The following is a 15,376-nucleotide window of genomic DNA, read 5'->3' as shown; positions in this document are numbered from 1 at the left end:
ATACTGATAAAATGCTTGAGATTGTACCATTTTATAAAAAAAAAGTTTTACTTGTCTCTAATCGATATGCATCTTCAGATTACAACTTATCTACTGCAAGAATTAAGAAATGGGCAATCAAAAAGATCCATATGAAAATAAAGTTCAAACCTCCCACCTATCACCTTAGTGTCTTATGATTGAAGAGCATAAGCACATGCAAAAAGTTGGAAAATGTGACAAAAAGTTATCCCAGAATAAAATAAAGCACAAACAAGGATCCCTTGAAGAGCGGTTAACGTTCCTTCACCCCATCTCTCTCTCTCTTGCAAACCCTTTTTATGGACTTTCATTTTTTAACATTGTGTTTGGTTTATGTTAATATTTCATTTTATCTGCACGAACCCAGTGATTTCGGTGATAAAAGAATTATTGTTATTTTTTGAGTTTTCGGGTTCGAGCGTAAGAATTGTTAAGAGTGTGAGCGATCAATGTCAAATGACTTAGAGTTACTTTGAACATATAATGTCTTATACTTATCCCATATTAATAAAAAAAAATATTTCATTTGATCTCTCTCCTAATTAGGGTTATTATTTTTATTTATCGGTCTGAAGCAAATTATAAAAATAAGGGTAAAGTACACAAATGATCTCTCGACGATAGGGTACCACTTTATTAAGTTCATTGACTATTAAAAGTTTTAAAATGGTCCTCGGATATAGAATGTTCTTTTGTTGAATCCATCTGTTATTAAAAGTTACAAAATAGTCACTTGGCTATTTATTATGTTACAAACTCGTCATTTTTCGTTAAAATTTTACGGCATTTTGAGTTGTTAACCTATTGACTGTGATATAATAAAACATGATCCTAAAATCTCAAACAACTATCATAGTTCAGTCATCATGTTAATGTCTAGCACAGACGACTGCTAATTTTTTAACGAAAAAGGATGAGTTCGAAATATAACGAATAGTCGGGTGACTATTTTGTAACTTTTAATAGTCAAAAGACTCAATAAAACAACATTCTATAGTAGAGGATCATTTTAAAATTTTTAATAATCGAGAGACTTAATAAAATAGTATATTATAGTCAGGAACATTCGTATACTTGAGGGCAATTCATAACGGAGATCTTCCACGAAAGCTGTTCTCAACTTGACGTTGAATAACCTACTACCCTACCTCCCCTTATCCCATTACATATGAGAACAGAGTCATCTAATTTTTTTACATATAAAAATAGGGTCATCTAATTTTTTTCACAGCCAATATCAAATAAAAAAGTGAGATGATAATCAAGTATTGGTAGGTATAAACGACCCAAAGTTTAGGGTTAGGTGATCATATTATATGATTAGACGTTAGGTGATCATATTATATGATTAGACAAGAGGAATAGAAAATTCCAGCTTATCACCGACAAGAATGATTTTTCCACGACATGGGACCAAAAATCATTCCATGTTCTGTAATTATGAAATATTATTTATACATTCCTTTTTTTCAATGTAAATACAAAACAAACATCTGGGTACGAGGTTTTAATTACATTAGATGATCATTGTAAAAATAAAATGTAAACAAATTGTGCGACGAATTTATATTATATAATATGGGTGTCGTTTGGACGCCGAGAAAATGACGAAGTTCGCGAAGGGCAAATTAGGGTCCATCTGCTTGGGGAAATTACTAATGTTAGGTACGTAGATCTGGTTGGTGGGTCTGTTTTCTTGTTACTATTTGGACATTTCGTCTTGTCTTGTCGTTGCTCTATGAATCATACGTGTTATAAATTTTAGGATGAATGGCTTTAATAAAATGAATAATTAACATAAAAAATTTAAATTTTCAGGGTGGACACGTGTCTACCCTAGATTCAATATACATCCGCCACTACGTGCAATAGGTTCATTTCATTTAAAATATTATGTATGAATCAAACAACTTCAATGGTTAAAGAATTAATGTTATCTTTAGACGATTTATATTCCAGTATGATGTCTGCAGGAGCAAGGACAGAGTTAGGACCAAGCGTTGAGGAGGGTAAATTGTTTTAAAGAAAAAGAACAAGGATCTATTAAGTATTTGAATCTAAGAATTGAGAGGGACAAAGGTCTTATTTGACTAATATTAAAACTAAAAAGACCTAAGATGTCATTATACCAAAAATTTTGGGATGGGCAACAACTTTTCTTAAGAGCATTTATTATTAGATATTAAGAGTTTTTGAATATATATTATATTATATTCGTATTAGATTAATACAATATTAAAATAAAATATAATTGGATATTAGAGAAAAACAAATAAGCCAAAATGTATTTGTCAAAAAATAAGCCAAAATGTAAAAGCAAAATGCCGTGATTGCTCAGTCGCTGTTGTCTTGTCCTTGCATTTTCCTTTGATTATGCACGATGATGAACGGCCGGAATAACTGTCAGTATCAACCCAACGGCTAGGATTTCGACAGTTGTTCATTATTTTTACACGAAAATAAAAATATTAGTAAAATAGAATAAAATAATTAATCAGATTAAAATTACGAAATTCCTTAATGTGACTGATGTTAACACTTAAAGATTAACTTCGCGAAAATACATCAAAAGTCCCTGTATTTTTAAAAATATTAATGCGGCACTTATATTAATTTTTTCTCTTAATATAGTCTTTTAACTCAAAAAAACAAACTCAATTGGATCCTTTGACCATTTGACCAGGTTTTTTATTGTTTGAACGTTACAGTACTAATGTGACAGTTCACGGTGCTCAGGGATAAATCTAGGTGGGGACGGTCGCCCCCTTCTAAAATTTTAAAATTATCATACATTTCAGATTTTTTTATGTATTTTATATTGAAAATATGATTTCGCTCCTAGAATTTTATAAGTTTAAGTTCACCTCTGAAAATTATAAGTTCAAGTTCGCTCCCCCAACACAAAATATGTGTCTGTCCCGTGGGTGCTGACGTGACAGTCTACGATACTGACATGACAGTATATGTTTGAATTATCAATTTAGTTCATCTATCATGTTACCTGACATGTCATCAACAACCTTAAATTGTCAAATTAATATCGTGAACTGCCACATCAATACTATAAACTATTACGTCAGCTAACATCCAATAACAACAAAATATTAATCAAAATAATGTAAGAGTTAGATTAATTTTTAATAAAAAAATGCGGACCTCTTATATCTTTTTATCGTATCTGTTGAGGTGGTGACGGGTTTTCTCTACCGTTATGTCATTTGATCGTTACCGCGAACGTCGGCCTTAAAGTAAAGGAACTGTAGATTTAGACTATCGAAAAAGGCAAAGATAAAAATAATAAACAAATGAAGACCAAACCCCAAAGCCAAAACCTTTTCTGCTACTGAGATTAATTAACTAAGAGAAGAGAAAGCCAAGCCAACGGTATTAACAATCAACTTCCTTCTTCTCCGTTTCTCAATGTTTGGGGGACTCGAGTTTGCTCCTCCTTTTTCAAGCTGAAGTTCTTTGACTCGGGAACTCAGTGACGGCAATTTTGACTCCGAGTCATTGCGTGCGAGTTTTGGTTCCCGTGATGTTATCTTCACCGTTGGGTCCTCACTTGGCTGTTGCAATTCGCAAATGAGTTCGTTATTGTAGTCTTCTTCTTCTTACTTTTTTATGTGTTTGGAGGCCTTATGCTCACTTGAAACTGTGATCTCGTTGTTTGTTTGTTGGGAAATTATCTCCAGATCTGGCTTTGTCTCCGTTTAGGATCAACGGCGTCGGCGATGTCAGCTTTTGTTATTCCAAATCCCAGTGGTAATAGATCTTCCGGATTATTTTGATTTTGCTTGTCTTCACTGTGTAGAAATTTAACTATACTCTGGTTTCCAAATTTGGTTGGTTGAAAATAAAAGAAAAATGATAACTTAGAACAAGGCTTAATCCTCATTTTTCATTATTTTTAGCTGAAGATTTGAATTAAGCTCTGTTCAGATATAAATTTCGATTTGAAAAGAATCCGTTTTTTGTTGCACAATTTGGGACCAAAGATATAAAAGGAAAGATTTCAATTGACTCATATAATGCACTCATTTAGGTTTAGCTCGAAACTTATTACTTGAATGAAATTGATAAGAGACTGCGTTTTGGATAAATTTGGAGAAAAATAAGAGCCTTTTAAGATCAAGAGAGAAAGAATCATGTTGACTCTCTTCACAAAAACTAGCAGTAGAAGATTTTAGCTGCATATGTTTATGAAAGAAACAGTTGATTATCTTCGCAGTGAAAAGGTATGCTTGCATTTCGGTGTATTTGATTTACAATCTTGTACTGTCTGTCACGATTGCGATTTTGACATTGATTTATTTTTTATCATTGTTGTAGCTTTTTCTCCTTCTGTGATTGAGTTTTATTCTTACTATGTTAAATTAACAGGAGCATTGGGAAATAGCTGTTCATTTTTTGTGAAAGTCGTAGCAGTTGTGAGTTGTGCTATTTTGGTCGCCGGTGCTGATTTTTCGAATAATCTACTTCAAGCACCTGCAGAATCACCCGTTAGAGCACACAAGGGTGCACTAGCTGTTTCTGGTCTTCCCCTTCCTTCCAATCTGCCATTGATTCATAGATCTCGCCAAAGATATTTTTCACCACATAGTGCACCAACACTTATAGTACCAGCCCAACCACCTCTTAATGGTCTGTTTATAACTTCCCGTCACCCTCCTACCAGCTCGCGCCTGTCAAAACCATTGATGAAGAAGAGTGCCTCAGTGCCTCATGGTACAGACTTGCCAAATATTTCCCCTACACAGATCCGCCCTGGGGAAATTCCTACTGGTTTGGCTCAACCACCATTGTCTCCTGAAGTGTCTGGTAACATATTTTCTTAAACATTTTTTAAACTGTATTCTTCCTTTTTTTATGTTTTTATTACATTTAAAAGTCAACTTCATTTATATTACTTCTATGCGAAGAGCTTCTTAATTTGCTAACTCATACTGTGTATGAGATGCTTACATGGTATTTTCGCAATTGGACAGATTGTTGCAAACCAAATTCAATTTTACAACGAGGGAGTCATAGTTGCCATTGCGTGTATCCCATAAAGCTTGACCTTCTCCTTTTAAATGTCTCCCAAAACCCAAATTGGCGTGTTTTTCTAGCCGAGCTAGCTTCTCAGCTTCAGTTGTTGCCTTCTCAAATTGACATTACAAATTTTTATTCCATCAGTTTATCAAGATTAAATATCTCCATGGATATTACTCCACACACAGGGATCAGTTTCTCTGCCCATGATGCATCTAAAATAAACTCTTCACTTGTGATGCATAGGGTTCGTTTTGACCCAAATGTAGTTGGAGATTTCGAAGTCCTTAATTTTACATGGTTTGAGGCTCCAGCGCCTTCCCCAGGTAAATTATGATATGACTTCAGCTCTTCTCGTATCTAGTGGCTTTCGAATGCTATGTTTTTCTGGGTTGAAGTTAGTTTTTATACAGAATGGCTTCTTGAAAACTCAATAGTTTTATTTTATTTCACTTTAATTATACTTATTTATAAACATGTATACAAGGGATGATGTTATCTTCTTTTATTTGTCCTGACAAAGCTCAGCATCTTGTTTACAGCTCCCGTTGTGGTTTCTGAACCTGTAGCTGCACCAGCACATAAATCCTCCAATTCTACATTACCAAGCCCTTCAAACAAGGGGAAACATTCGGATTTGACTCTTGTCTTCGGTATTTCTGCTGGCTTGCTGGTTTTTGCTATAATATCCGTGCTTATAATTTGTTCCTGTGCATTCCGTGGGGGAAAGGCAAAAGCATCTCCTCAAGAACCTGGTATGTTTAACCACAATGACTATGATTTTCTTTTTGGTTAGCTAAAAACTAAAGCTTAAGTTGTGTGATTTTGCACGTCTTGTGAAACCTTGTAAACAAGAATGCTGATTGATTTTGCATTTCTGGTTTTAATTCAATCTTGCAGAGTGCTTAGGTTTTTCTTTTTCTTGCAGTAAAACCAAAGACTGCGGATGCGGTTGCACAAGCAGGGTATCTTCCCCACCCAAGCAGCACTCGGTTTCTACAATATGAAGAACTTAAAGAAGCAACAAACAACTTTGCACCCGCGAGCACACTAGGGGAGGGTGGATTCGGCAGAGTTTTCAAGGGTGTTTTAACTGATGGGACAGCTGTAGCTATTAAAAGGCTTATCAGTGGAGGGCCTCAAGGAAACAGAGAGTTTTTAGTTGAAGTTGAGATGCTTAGCAGATTGCATCATCGTAATCTTGTGAAACTTGTAGGTTACTATAGCAGTCGTGACTCTTCGCAAAACCTGCTTTGTTATGAGCTTGTTCCAAATGGAAGCTTAGAAGCCTGGCTCCACGGTAATTTGCCTCTCTAAACTTGAACCACTTGGCAGCTCATTAAATGATGTTATCCTTTTTTTTTTTTTTTTTTTTTTTGCTTGAGTGGCTTTTAATATGTGGAACTGTCTTCGATCCCGTTTTGCTTCAGGCCCCTTGGGAGTAACTTGTCCTCTGGACTGGGACACCAGAATGAAGATTGCTCTGGATGCTGCAAGAGGACTAGCATACCTGCATGAGGACTCACAGCCATGTGTTATCCATAGAGATTTCAAAGCATCCAATATATTACTCGAGAAAAACTTTCACGCTAAAGTTGCTGATTTCGGCCTTGCCAAACAAGCACCGGAAGGCAGAACAAATTACCTGTCTACTCGTGTCATGGGAACATTTGGGTTAGTTTCATGCACCACTCTTGTAAATATCGCTCTCTTGTTTCAATTGACACCAAGTTAGAAATGGGATTGATTTATAGGTATGTTGCTCCTGAGTATGCTATGACCGGACATCTACTGGTAAAAAGTGATGTTTACAGCTACGGAGTCGTACTTCTTGAGTTACTTACCGGGAAGACACCTGTAGATATGTCGCAACCATCAGGACAGGAGAACCTGGTCACATGGGTGAGTAATAAGTCTGACTGTTATGAATCACTCGAGTTGCTTGATAACTTTTACAAGTTAGTTGTTCCGCTTTCAGGCGAGACCAATCCTAAGAGACAAGGATCGGTTGGAGGAGCTAGCTGATCCAAAGCTTGGAGGGAAGTACCTGAAGGAGGATTTCGTACGAGTTTGCACAATTGCAGCTGCTTGCGTTGCTCCAGAGGCTAGCCAAAGGCCAACAATGGGGGAAGTAGTACAGTCTTTAAAAATGGTGCAGCGTGTTACTGAATATCAGGATTCCCTGTTAACCGTTTCGAACAACCGACCCAACCAGAGGCAGTCCTCTACTACTTTCGAGTCTGATGAGACATCATCAATGTTCTCCTCGGGTCCTTACTCTGGCCTAAGTGCTTTCGACAATGACAACATCTCAAGGACGGCAGTTCCCTCCGAAGATCTCCATGAAGGTCGATGAACACCTTCGACCGGATATAACAGTGAGAAAATTTCTCGGTAGAAAATGGAGTTCAAACTGGAAGTGTTGCAGATTTTTGTGATCTCTATAGATGGGGAGAATGGGTTCTTCTTGTCCCTATTTGTTGTTGTACCATGGTTAAATTCACCCCCCCACTCGATGGTGGATGAAATTTTGTACATATGCATAATTGTTTTTTTCTCATTGGACATTCAAGGGTTTAATTTGTTGGTCACCAAAAATATTTATTTTATTTTTTCACTTTACTTTAATTTAGGAAAAAATATATTAGATGTCCCTATACTTTTAAAAAAAATCAGTGTTGCCATCGTATTATTTTTTCTCTCAATGTGGCTCTTTGCTCAACATTTTTCGTCATTGACTGTTACGATGCTGGCATGGCATTTCAAGGTGCTGACATGGCAGTTCAAGGTGCTGACATGACAGTTCATCTGTCATGTTTGAGTTACAAATTTAGCTTATCTATCATGTCATCTGCCATACTATCAACCAACATGAACTATCATGTCAAGACTGTAGACTGTCACATCAGTACAGTAAACTGTCACATTAGCACAGTTACGATCAACGACAAAAAACGTTGATCAAATGATCACATTAAATTTACTTTCTAGATTTGAGGATCACATTAAGAGAAAAAAAATAATACATGACCACATTCACATTAATTTTTTTAAAAGACAGTGACCTCTAAAATATATCCAAGAATATAAGCCTCAAGATTAGACTTTCGGTGATTATGTATGCGTCAGTATGAATATCATTATTAATGAGCAAAATATATTATCTTTTAATTTTATTTACCTGTCATATTCACCTTTTTTCCTATTGCGTTGTATTTAATTTATTTTTATTAATTTGAGGTAATTATAATTTATAAAATAATATATACACTTTAAAAATTTTAAATTTAAAACAATTAACGATCAAACACCTCTGCATACATTATGAATATTATTATTAAATTTAAGTTTAATAGAAAAATAAGGACTTAAACTATACTCAAAATTAATTTTTGGTGTTTAAAGAATTTTTTTTGTTAAAAATAGGTGCTTATTGTTTTTTATTAACTTTTAGGTGGATATCGTTAAAAAATGTTAAGTGGCACGTGTTATATTTATATTTTTTATTTTTTAAATAAAATTTTTTTAAAAAATCTGAACGTAAGTCATTTAACGGTTTTTTAAAACGGTAGACATCTAAAACTAGAAGTGCAACAGAGAAAACATTAGACACATATTTTTAACAAAAAAATTAGCCACCAAAAATAAATTTTAAGTATAATTTATACATTTATTTTTATATTAAACCTTAAATTTTTTTATCTTTAAATGTATTAAATTTTAACCAATTTTATATGATTTCCTCCTTTCTAGTTTCAATTTTTAGGATAATTTACTTGTTTAGTACTTAGATTATTTGTTTTGATCAGTTTTATTATCTAAATTTTCAATTTTTTTCACAATTATACATAAAGTTTAGTTTTTATTTCATTTGAATACCCACGTTTAAAATTTAACGTTAAGTTTTGAAAAGAATATTGAAATTTTAGGTACTAAAACATACCAAAACTGATAGTTCAGGTACTAATCGTGTTAAGTTTTTAATGGCGAGGTAATAAATGCTATGTATAGTTTGAAAAACTTTAAAAATTTAAATACTAAAACGAATCAAAATTAATATTTATATTCTAAACACGTTAAATTTTGAATCGTACACCTAGTTTTGACGGGTGAGTCTTTCGATATGAATTTTCTGCATACAATGACTCAAACATGAGACATTTCTTAAACGATATCAAACTACTTACCACTTGAACCAATCCGTTGCTAAAATATTAAACCACTTTTATAATAATGTTTTTATCTTTATATATTCGTATACAGTCTTTAAAAATACTACGAGTTGTTACCACTTAATCATAGTCTTAACCTTAAAATATTGATCAATAATTCAAAAAAATCATATATCAAACAAATTAGGATATATGTGTAAAAAAATAAACTATTTATTTAGTCATTTTACTTTTATTCTTTTTATGTTTTGTTAATTATAATGACTTTTAATTTATTCATTAAGCCTTTAAATTTTACTTATTAGGTCGTTAAATATTTTAATAAATTCATCCAAATCACCTAAAACTTCCCTTTTAAGACTCAAGATTTTAATTTTTTATATGATATGATCAACAATGTTAAAGTATTTTCTTGTGAATCAAAATTATGGAAAGGTCCAGGAGAAAGAGATTAGCAATATATTGATTTTATTTATAAGATAATAATGATTGCATATCATGCATGGGTGTTCAAAACTAGGTACCCGTAATTTTTGGTATTCCTAATATCGGGTACCTGAAATTTTTGGTATAAAAATGTGGACCCATATCTTGGTACATTCGAGTACCTATAAATCTCGAGTACCCGAATTTTCGGATCACGAGTACTTGATTCATAATTTTTTTTTATTTTTTTAAATTATATTATTTTTAAAAAATATAAAAATATATAAAATTTAAATATATATATATATATATATATATATATATAATAATTCACCTATAAAGTTTAAAAATTTAAATTATATAACTGAAAGAAAATTTATTAAAAATAAATAAATTTCAAAGGTTTATAAGTTGAAATAAATATTTTAAAAAATAATTTAGAATGATAATGTGAAATAATTATGAAATTAAGAATTTAGAATGGTATGACGGTAAAATTTAAGAAATTAGGAATTTAAAATGTTAGAGTAAAATAATTTGAGAATTATAAATAAAAAATTAATATAAAATAAAAAAAATTAAATTACATATACAATAAATCAAGTATCGGGTCGGAGGGTACCCGGTTAAGCTCTGACACGGAAACTAAAAATTTAGCAGGTTGGGTACCCGACCCAAAAAACGAATATTTTCAATATAAATATCCGATATTTTTTAACGAATCGGTGAGGGGATTAACCAGATAGGGTATATTTGGAACACTCCATTATCATGTTAATATAAGATTAAATTTTAATTTTTTTAAAAAAAATAATCTGAAAAGAAGGAAAGTAGGAAATTTTAGTTCTTATAAAATCTCAAACAATAATTGAAGGAGTGGTTTGGCTGAAATTTAGGGTTGCGTTTGTTATGATGGAGAATGCTAAAAGGCACGTAAAGCACTGACCCCTTCGTCTCTCGCAAGATATTCGAAGTATTCACTTCAAAGGGAAGATGGAGATCAAAGACTTCGTCCTCATCATCTCCATCTTCTATATCTTGCAAAGCTCTTCTTCTATCAGGCCTCATAACAGCTCACCGGCAGCACCGGACGCCGCTTCATCGACACCGGCCGCAGGTTCGTCGACGCCCGTTGCGCGAATGAGAGTACAATTACAAACCCCAATTCACCAGACGCCGGCGAAGAATCACCCGAATCACCATACGGAAGTAGCGATAATTCGCCAATCGAACCGGCATCGGGCCCGTCCGAGCAGTTCTCGTTTGTTAATCCAATGCCCGCTAGCAATCCACCCGGGCTGGACATAATCTGCGGAGCCATCAAGCTGCCCGTCGATTGCATGAAACTCATCTCCCCGTTCGTAAACAGAAGCATCACGATCGAGCCCCTGAGCATCGCGAAGGTGGGGATTCAAGTGTCGACCGACATGTCAAAGCAAGCGATCGACACGGCCACCAGGTTCATGGATGATCCGAAATCGTCGGCGAGCCTGAAAGAGGCCATGTCCACGTGCCTGGAAAACTACCAAGACATCCCCGACGACAACGACCTTGCGCTCCAAGCTCTCGACAAATGCAACACCAACGAGGCCGCGATCAAGCTGAGTTCCAGCCTGACCAGCGTGGCTACCTGTCTCGATGGAAACCAGCAAATGCGCATCACGTCGCCGATGAGGGACATGGAAACGGAGCTTGAGAGACTGCTTCAAATCACCCTTACCATTGTTTCCGATTTGGTCAAATTTTAGTCGAACGAAACGCCCACTAAAAGTCTAGGTAAAATAAAAATAAACAAAATAATTCTAACGTGTACTGTGTGATTATTGAATGCGTCAGTATGAATTTAATTATTAATGGGCAAAATATGTTATCTTTTTAATTTTATTTACTGCATTTTATTTTCAAGTTTAAAGATATTTTTATTTTTTTTATAAAAGAATGTATATATTTTTAATTTAATTTAATTTATTCTAACGTGTACTGTGTGATTATGAATGCGCAGTAGGAATTTAATTATTAATGGGCAAAATATGTTATCTTTTTAATTTTATTTACTGCATTTTATTTTCAAGTTTAAAGATATTTTTATTTTTTTTATAAAAGAATGTATATATTTTTAATTTAATTTAGATTTAAGTTAATATTGGAGACTCATCCATCAAAGTCAGATGTATGATGCATATCCAGATTAATTAAGATAAAACCTTAGAAATAAAGAGGCCAACAAATTTTTTTTACGAAATGATATTTAGAATTATTGTTAATTCGAAACAATTTTGATAAATTAAATTATTTATTTAATCATTTTAATAATTATCATGTCACTCTAATATAGTAGATATGTTCAAATTATTCCCTTTGTTATTAAATAATTAGTCCATCTATTATACAGATCCACTCAAATTAGTCCATTTATTTTTAAATAGATTAAATTAATCATTTTGATAGTAAAAAAATAATCGAATAGGTAAATAGATTAAATTAATCATTTTGATAGTAAAAAAAATATTCGAATAGGACAAATTAACATAGATAATTTCACTATTTAAAAAAAACATTTATTATCGGCTTAATAACAAAATAAGTGCCTAAATTATATCGTGTTTCATGAATAGGTGTCTAAACTATTTTTTGACTCATCCGGTGCCTAACGTACAAACATTACTATTTCAGGTGTCTCGGTTCCAATGCCGTTAAAAAAATCGTTAAGTGACATGTGTCACAATATGATATTTTGAAAATCTTTTTTTAAAAAATTAAAATATTTTATTTTGAAAAAAAACCCCAATTTTCTTAAAATATAAAAAAAACCCTAAACTTCTTGAATCTCTTATTCTAGCCACCTTTACTTCGTTTACTTCAATCGTCGGTCATCTCTTACCATCTATCCATTGACGACCGACCACTCACTGGTCGATCATAACCCTTATTATCATCTCAAAACCCAAAATTTCCAAATCCATAATCCCTAAAACCTAAAATACTCAATCCCTTAAATTCCTTTGGTTGATGGTCGATCGTTGTAATTGACTGATTATTCGGCTATGGCAGTCTGCTCCTTGACCATATAGTCGACCGTTTGAACTTTGGCAGTTTGGCCATGGAAACTGATTCACGAAAGGGGAGGTTCAATTAAGTTCAAAATCGAATCGAATCAAAACCTATTCGAAAAATTCATCGAACTCTCGAAAGTTCAATAAATGCTCATAAGTGCAAGTTCTCGCAGCCCATGTATTCCAAGTATCCATTATGAAGAAAGTTAAAAGGGCCCAAAAACAAGAAAGAAAGGAAAAAAAAAAAAAAGCTATCGAGCAATGCACCCTAGCGTGAACCTCGTGGGTGAAAATTTTAATTAGGGTAAACTACATTAATAGCTATTGAACTTTTAGGCTGTTTTCACTTTGGTCATGAAAAAAAGCTTCCATTGGATTCATTGTATGTATGAATTTTTTTTATTTTGGTCACTAGATCGTCAAACCATTAACAAAAATCACAAATAAAGCAATGACAGTTCAAAGTTTTAGTGAATTATACATGTTTTGAAATTCTTATAACCAAAATGAAACCAGTTTAAAAGTTTAGTGGCCGTCACTGTAGTTTATCCTTTATTTAATACTTAAATGTTGAAAGCAGCTGCTCACCTAAAAAGAAAAGCAGCGACCCCCGTGGCATCAATGAATGAGCCCATCTTTTCTCTATCCCAATTTCCCACATCGATAAGAAACGACACAATTTCACAAACTTTCCATGCCACACTCATCCAACTTTCTCATTTTGTGAACCCACATACAAAGATGAAAGAGGAAAAACACTAGAAAATGACAGTATGAACATCTAAATTTGCATGTTTTTCTATAAACACTTGGATCAAGAAGGGACAACAGGAATCCCTTCATCGAAAAACTTGCTTCTCATGAAACTAGTGAAAGCTGAACATATGGGCAGTTCTTCAAGCTCATCAAAGAAATCATTTTCGTCTGGTGTTGAAGATGATGATGATGATGATGATGCCTTTATACGTGGACATGAAGAAGAGAGTGGCTCTTCATCCACCAGAAACGCTCTCTCTAGATTCCCAATGAAAGGATCTTCTTGGTTGATCCTTAATGGGGAGGATTGCAGATACTGGAAATGCTCCTCCTCACATCCGTCCTTCACTTCTTCTCGTGAAACTTGAGTCCGATCATCGTTGTCATCGTCGTTGTTTTCGGGTTCTTTCGGTGAGCGTGTTCGGTTTTTGGGATTGAGATCAGGGCCTGGATGGTTGTGAGTGGATGTGTAAGTGATGATGAGCATTGAAGCATCCGTTTTGCATCTCTCGACTTGTTTTTTGGCCGAACATCCTTTTGATGTGCTGCACTTGTAATAACCCCTGCATGATCATTAAACATGAAGGAAACCGAACAACCACGAACATAAAGAAGAAGAAAAATACATCATCAGAAAGACAAACAACCTCGGATAAGGATACCCTTTGATGGGTTTTTGCCCATATTTCCTCCAACACCATGAATCGGAAGGCGGCCCTTCATTCTTGACCTTTCCACCATTCTCTCCTACCTTCACTGTCACAACAGTCCTCTCGACAACAACCTTCCTGGTAATCAAAACATGCCCAAAATTTAGGAATGTCGGAAACTGAAGTTGAGTGCATGTAAGTGAAGCTTAAACTAACCTTCTTTTGGATGCCTGAGTTTCAGTTGGTTTGAGCGCTGATTCTTCCTTTGAACCCAATTTTGGAGAGACAGAAGTCACAGAACCGTCCATTAACGCTGATCTTATCTCTTTCTTGTCACTCCTTTAATGTAAAGTTATGAGCAACTCTATGCATAAAATCATCACTCACCACTCACCACTCACCACCGTGCAATAAAATAAAAGCCATTATCAACACACTGCTGCTGCTGATGCATATAAATAAATATATACAGATGTTTCAACGACAAACACATTGCTGGCCCCATCCTCCACTTAATTGGTTTGTGCAAGATTGGGTTAGGCCGATTTCTCTGCCCATAAACACAATCAATTCCACTTTTCACTTGGATATTTGCCGATTATTTTATATTTTAAATTAATCCCAAACTTTAAAAATATTCTAATTAATTCTTGGGTAAATTACGCATTTAGTAACTAAAGTGTTAGTTTTGGTCCGTTTTAGTACCTAAATTTTTATTTTTTTTTCAAAATCATACTTAACGTTTGATTTTTGTTTCATTTTAGTACCCCACAGTTAGAAACTTAACGGATGGGCTGACGGCGCATAGCTCCAATGGATGAAAGGACAATCCGAATGGTAGATCACGAGAGAATGACGAGTCGACCAACATAGTCCAATTTCAGACCCATCAGACAGTTGACAACGGAGATGGGAGGATGACGAAATCGAAGAGTTCATCATCGATTGTGGAAGATTGAGGCGTTTTTCAATGAAACAAAGGACGAAATCGCGTTCACGAGGTTGAAAAGGTACAAGTTGGAAAGTTTCGACTTCATCGACCGACGGATGCAATGACCAGTGACTGTAGATGTGGCGGCCGACGAGCTTGTCCATTAAAATTTTAATTGTGGGTACTAAAATGAAATAAAAATTAAATGTTAGGTACGATTTTGAAAAAAAATGAAAGTTAGGTACCAAAATGAACTAAAACTGATAGTTTAGATACTAAATGGGTAGATTACCCTTAATTCTTTAAAGTATTTATATGTTATTAATCCATTTTTTT

At 34.1% G+C, this 15,376-nt stretch overlaps 3 protein-coding genes across 4 annotated transcripts; 2 read left to right on the top strand and 1 right to left on the bottom strand.

The window, feature by feature from the left end:
• Window positions 1-3,386: 3,386 nt before the first annotated feature.
• On the top strand, window positions 3,387-7,610 carry LOC120205547 (receptor-like serine/threonine-protein kinase ALE2). Of its 2 annotated transcripts, XM_039205398.1 has the most exons (9): window positions 3,387-3,783; window positions 4,402-4,839; window positions 5,007-5,378; window positions 5,595-5,807; window positions 5,981-6,352; window positions 6,483-6,726; window positions 6,807-6,954; window positions 7,031-7,423; window positions 7,460-7,610. In XM_039205398.1, exons 1-8 carry the CDS (start codon window positions 3,753-3,755, stop codon window positions 7,406-7,408), a joined length of 2,196 nt encoding a protein of 731 aa, XP_039061329.1. In that variant the 5' UTR covers window positions 3,387-3,752; the 3' UTR covers window positions 7,409-7,423; window positions 7,460-7,610. The 2 variants fall into 2 exon arrangements, with proteins under 2 accessions (XP_039061329.1, XP_039061328.1); XM_039205397.1 differs by lacking the exon at window positions 7,460-7,610 and having other exon boundaries at window positions 7,031-7,453.
• Window positions 7,611-10,612: 3,002 nt separating this feature from the next.
• LOC120205551 lies at window positions 10,613-11,457 on the top strand. The gene has a single exon (XM_039205400.1). The coding sequence runs from the start codon at window positions 10,925-10,927 to the stop codon at window positions 11,396-11,398; it is 474 nt and encodes a 157-aa protein (XP_039061331.1). The 5' UTR covers window positions 10,613-10,924; the 3' UTR covers window positions 11,399-11,457.
• Window positions 11,458-13,382: 1,925 nt separating this feature from the next.
• On the bottom strand, window positions 13,383-14,534 carry LOC120205549 (probable WRKY transcription factor 69). The gene is made up of 3 exons (XM_039205399.1): window positions 14,326-14,534; window positions 14,107-14,247; window positions 13,383-14,022 (listed from the first exon to the last, which is right to left on the bottom strand). The coding sequence occupies exons 1-3, from the start codon at window positions 14,415-14,417 to the stop codon at window positions 13,518-13,520; spliced, it is 738 nt and encodes a 245-aa protein (XP_039061330.1). The 5' UTR covers window positions 14,418-14,534; the 3' UTR covers window positions 13,383-13,517.
• Window positions 14,535-15,376: the final 842 nt, after the last annotated feature.

The sequence above is a fragment of the Hibiscus syriacus genome, unplaced genomic scaffold (assembly GCF_006381635.1).
Source record: "Hibiscus syriacus cultivar Baekdansim isolate YM2019G1 unplaced genomic scaffold, ASM638163v2 tig00012523_pilon, whole genome shotgun sequence".
Classification (NCBI taxonomy): domain Eukaryota; kingdom Viridiplantae; phylum Streptophyta; class Magnoliopsida; order Malvales; family Malvaceae; genus Hibiscus; species Hibiscus syriacus.
Note: the sequence above shows the minus strand (reverse complement) of the source record. Positions and strands in the feature narration are given on the sequence as shown.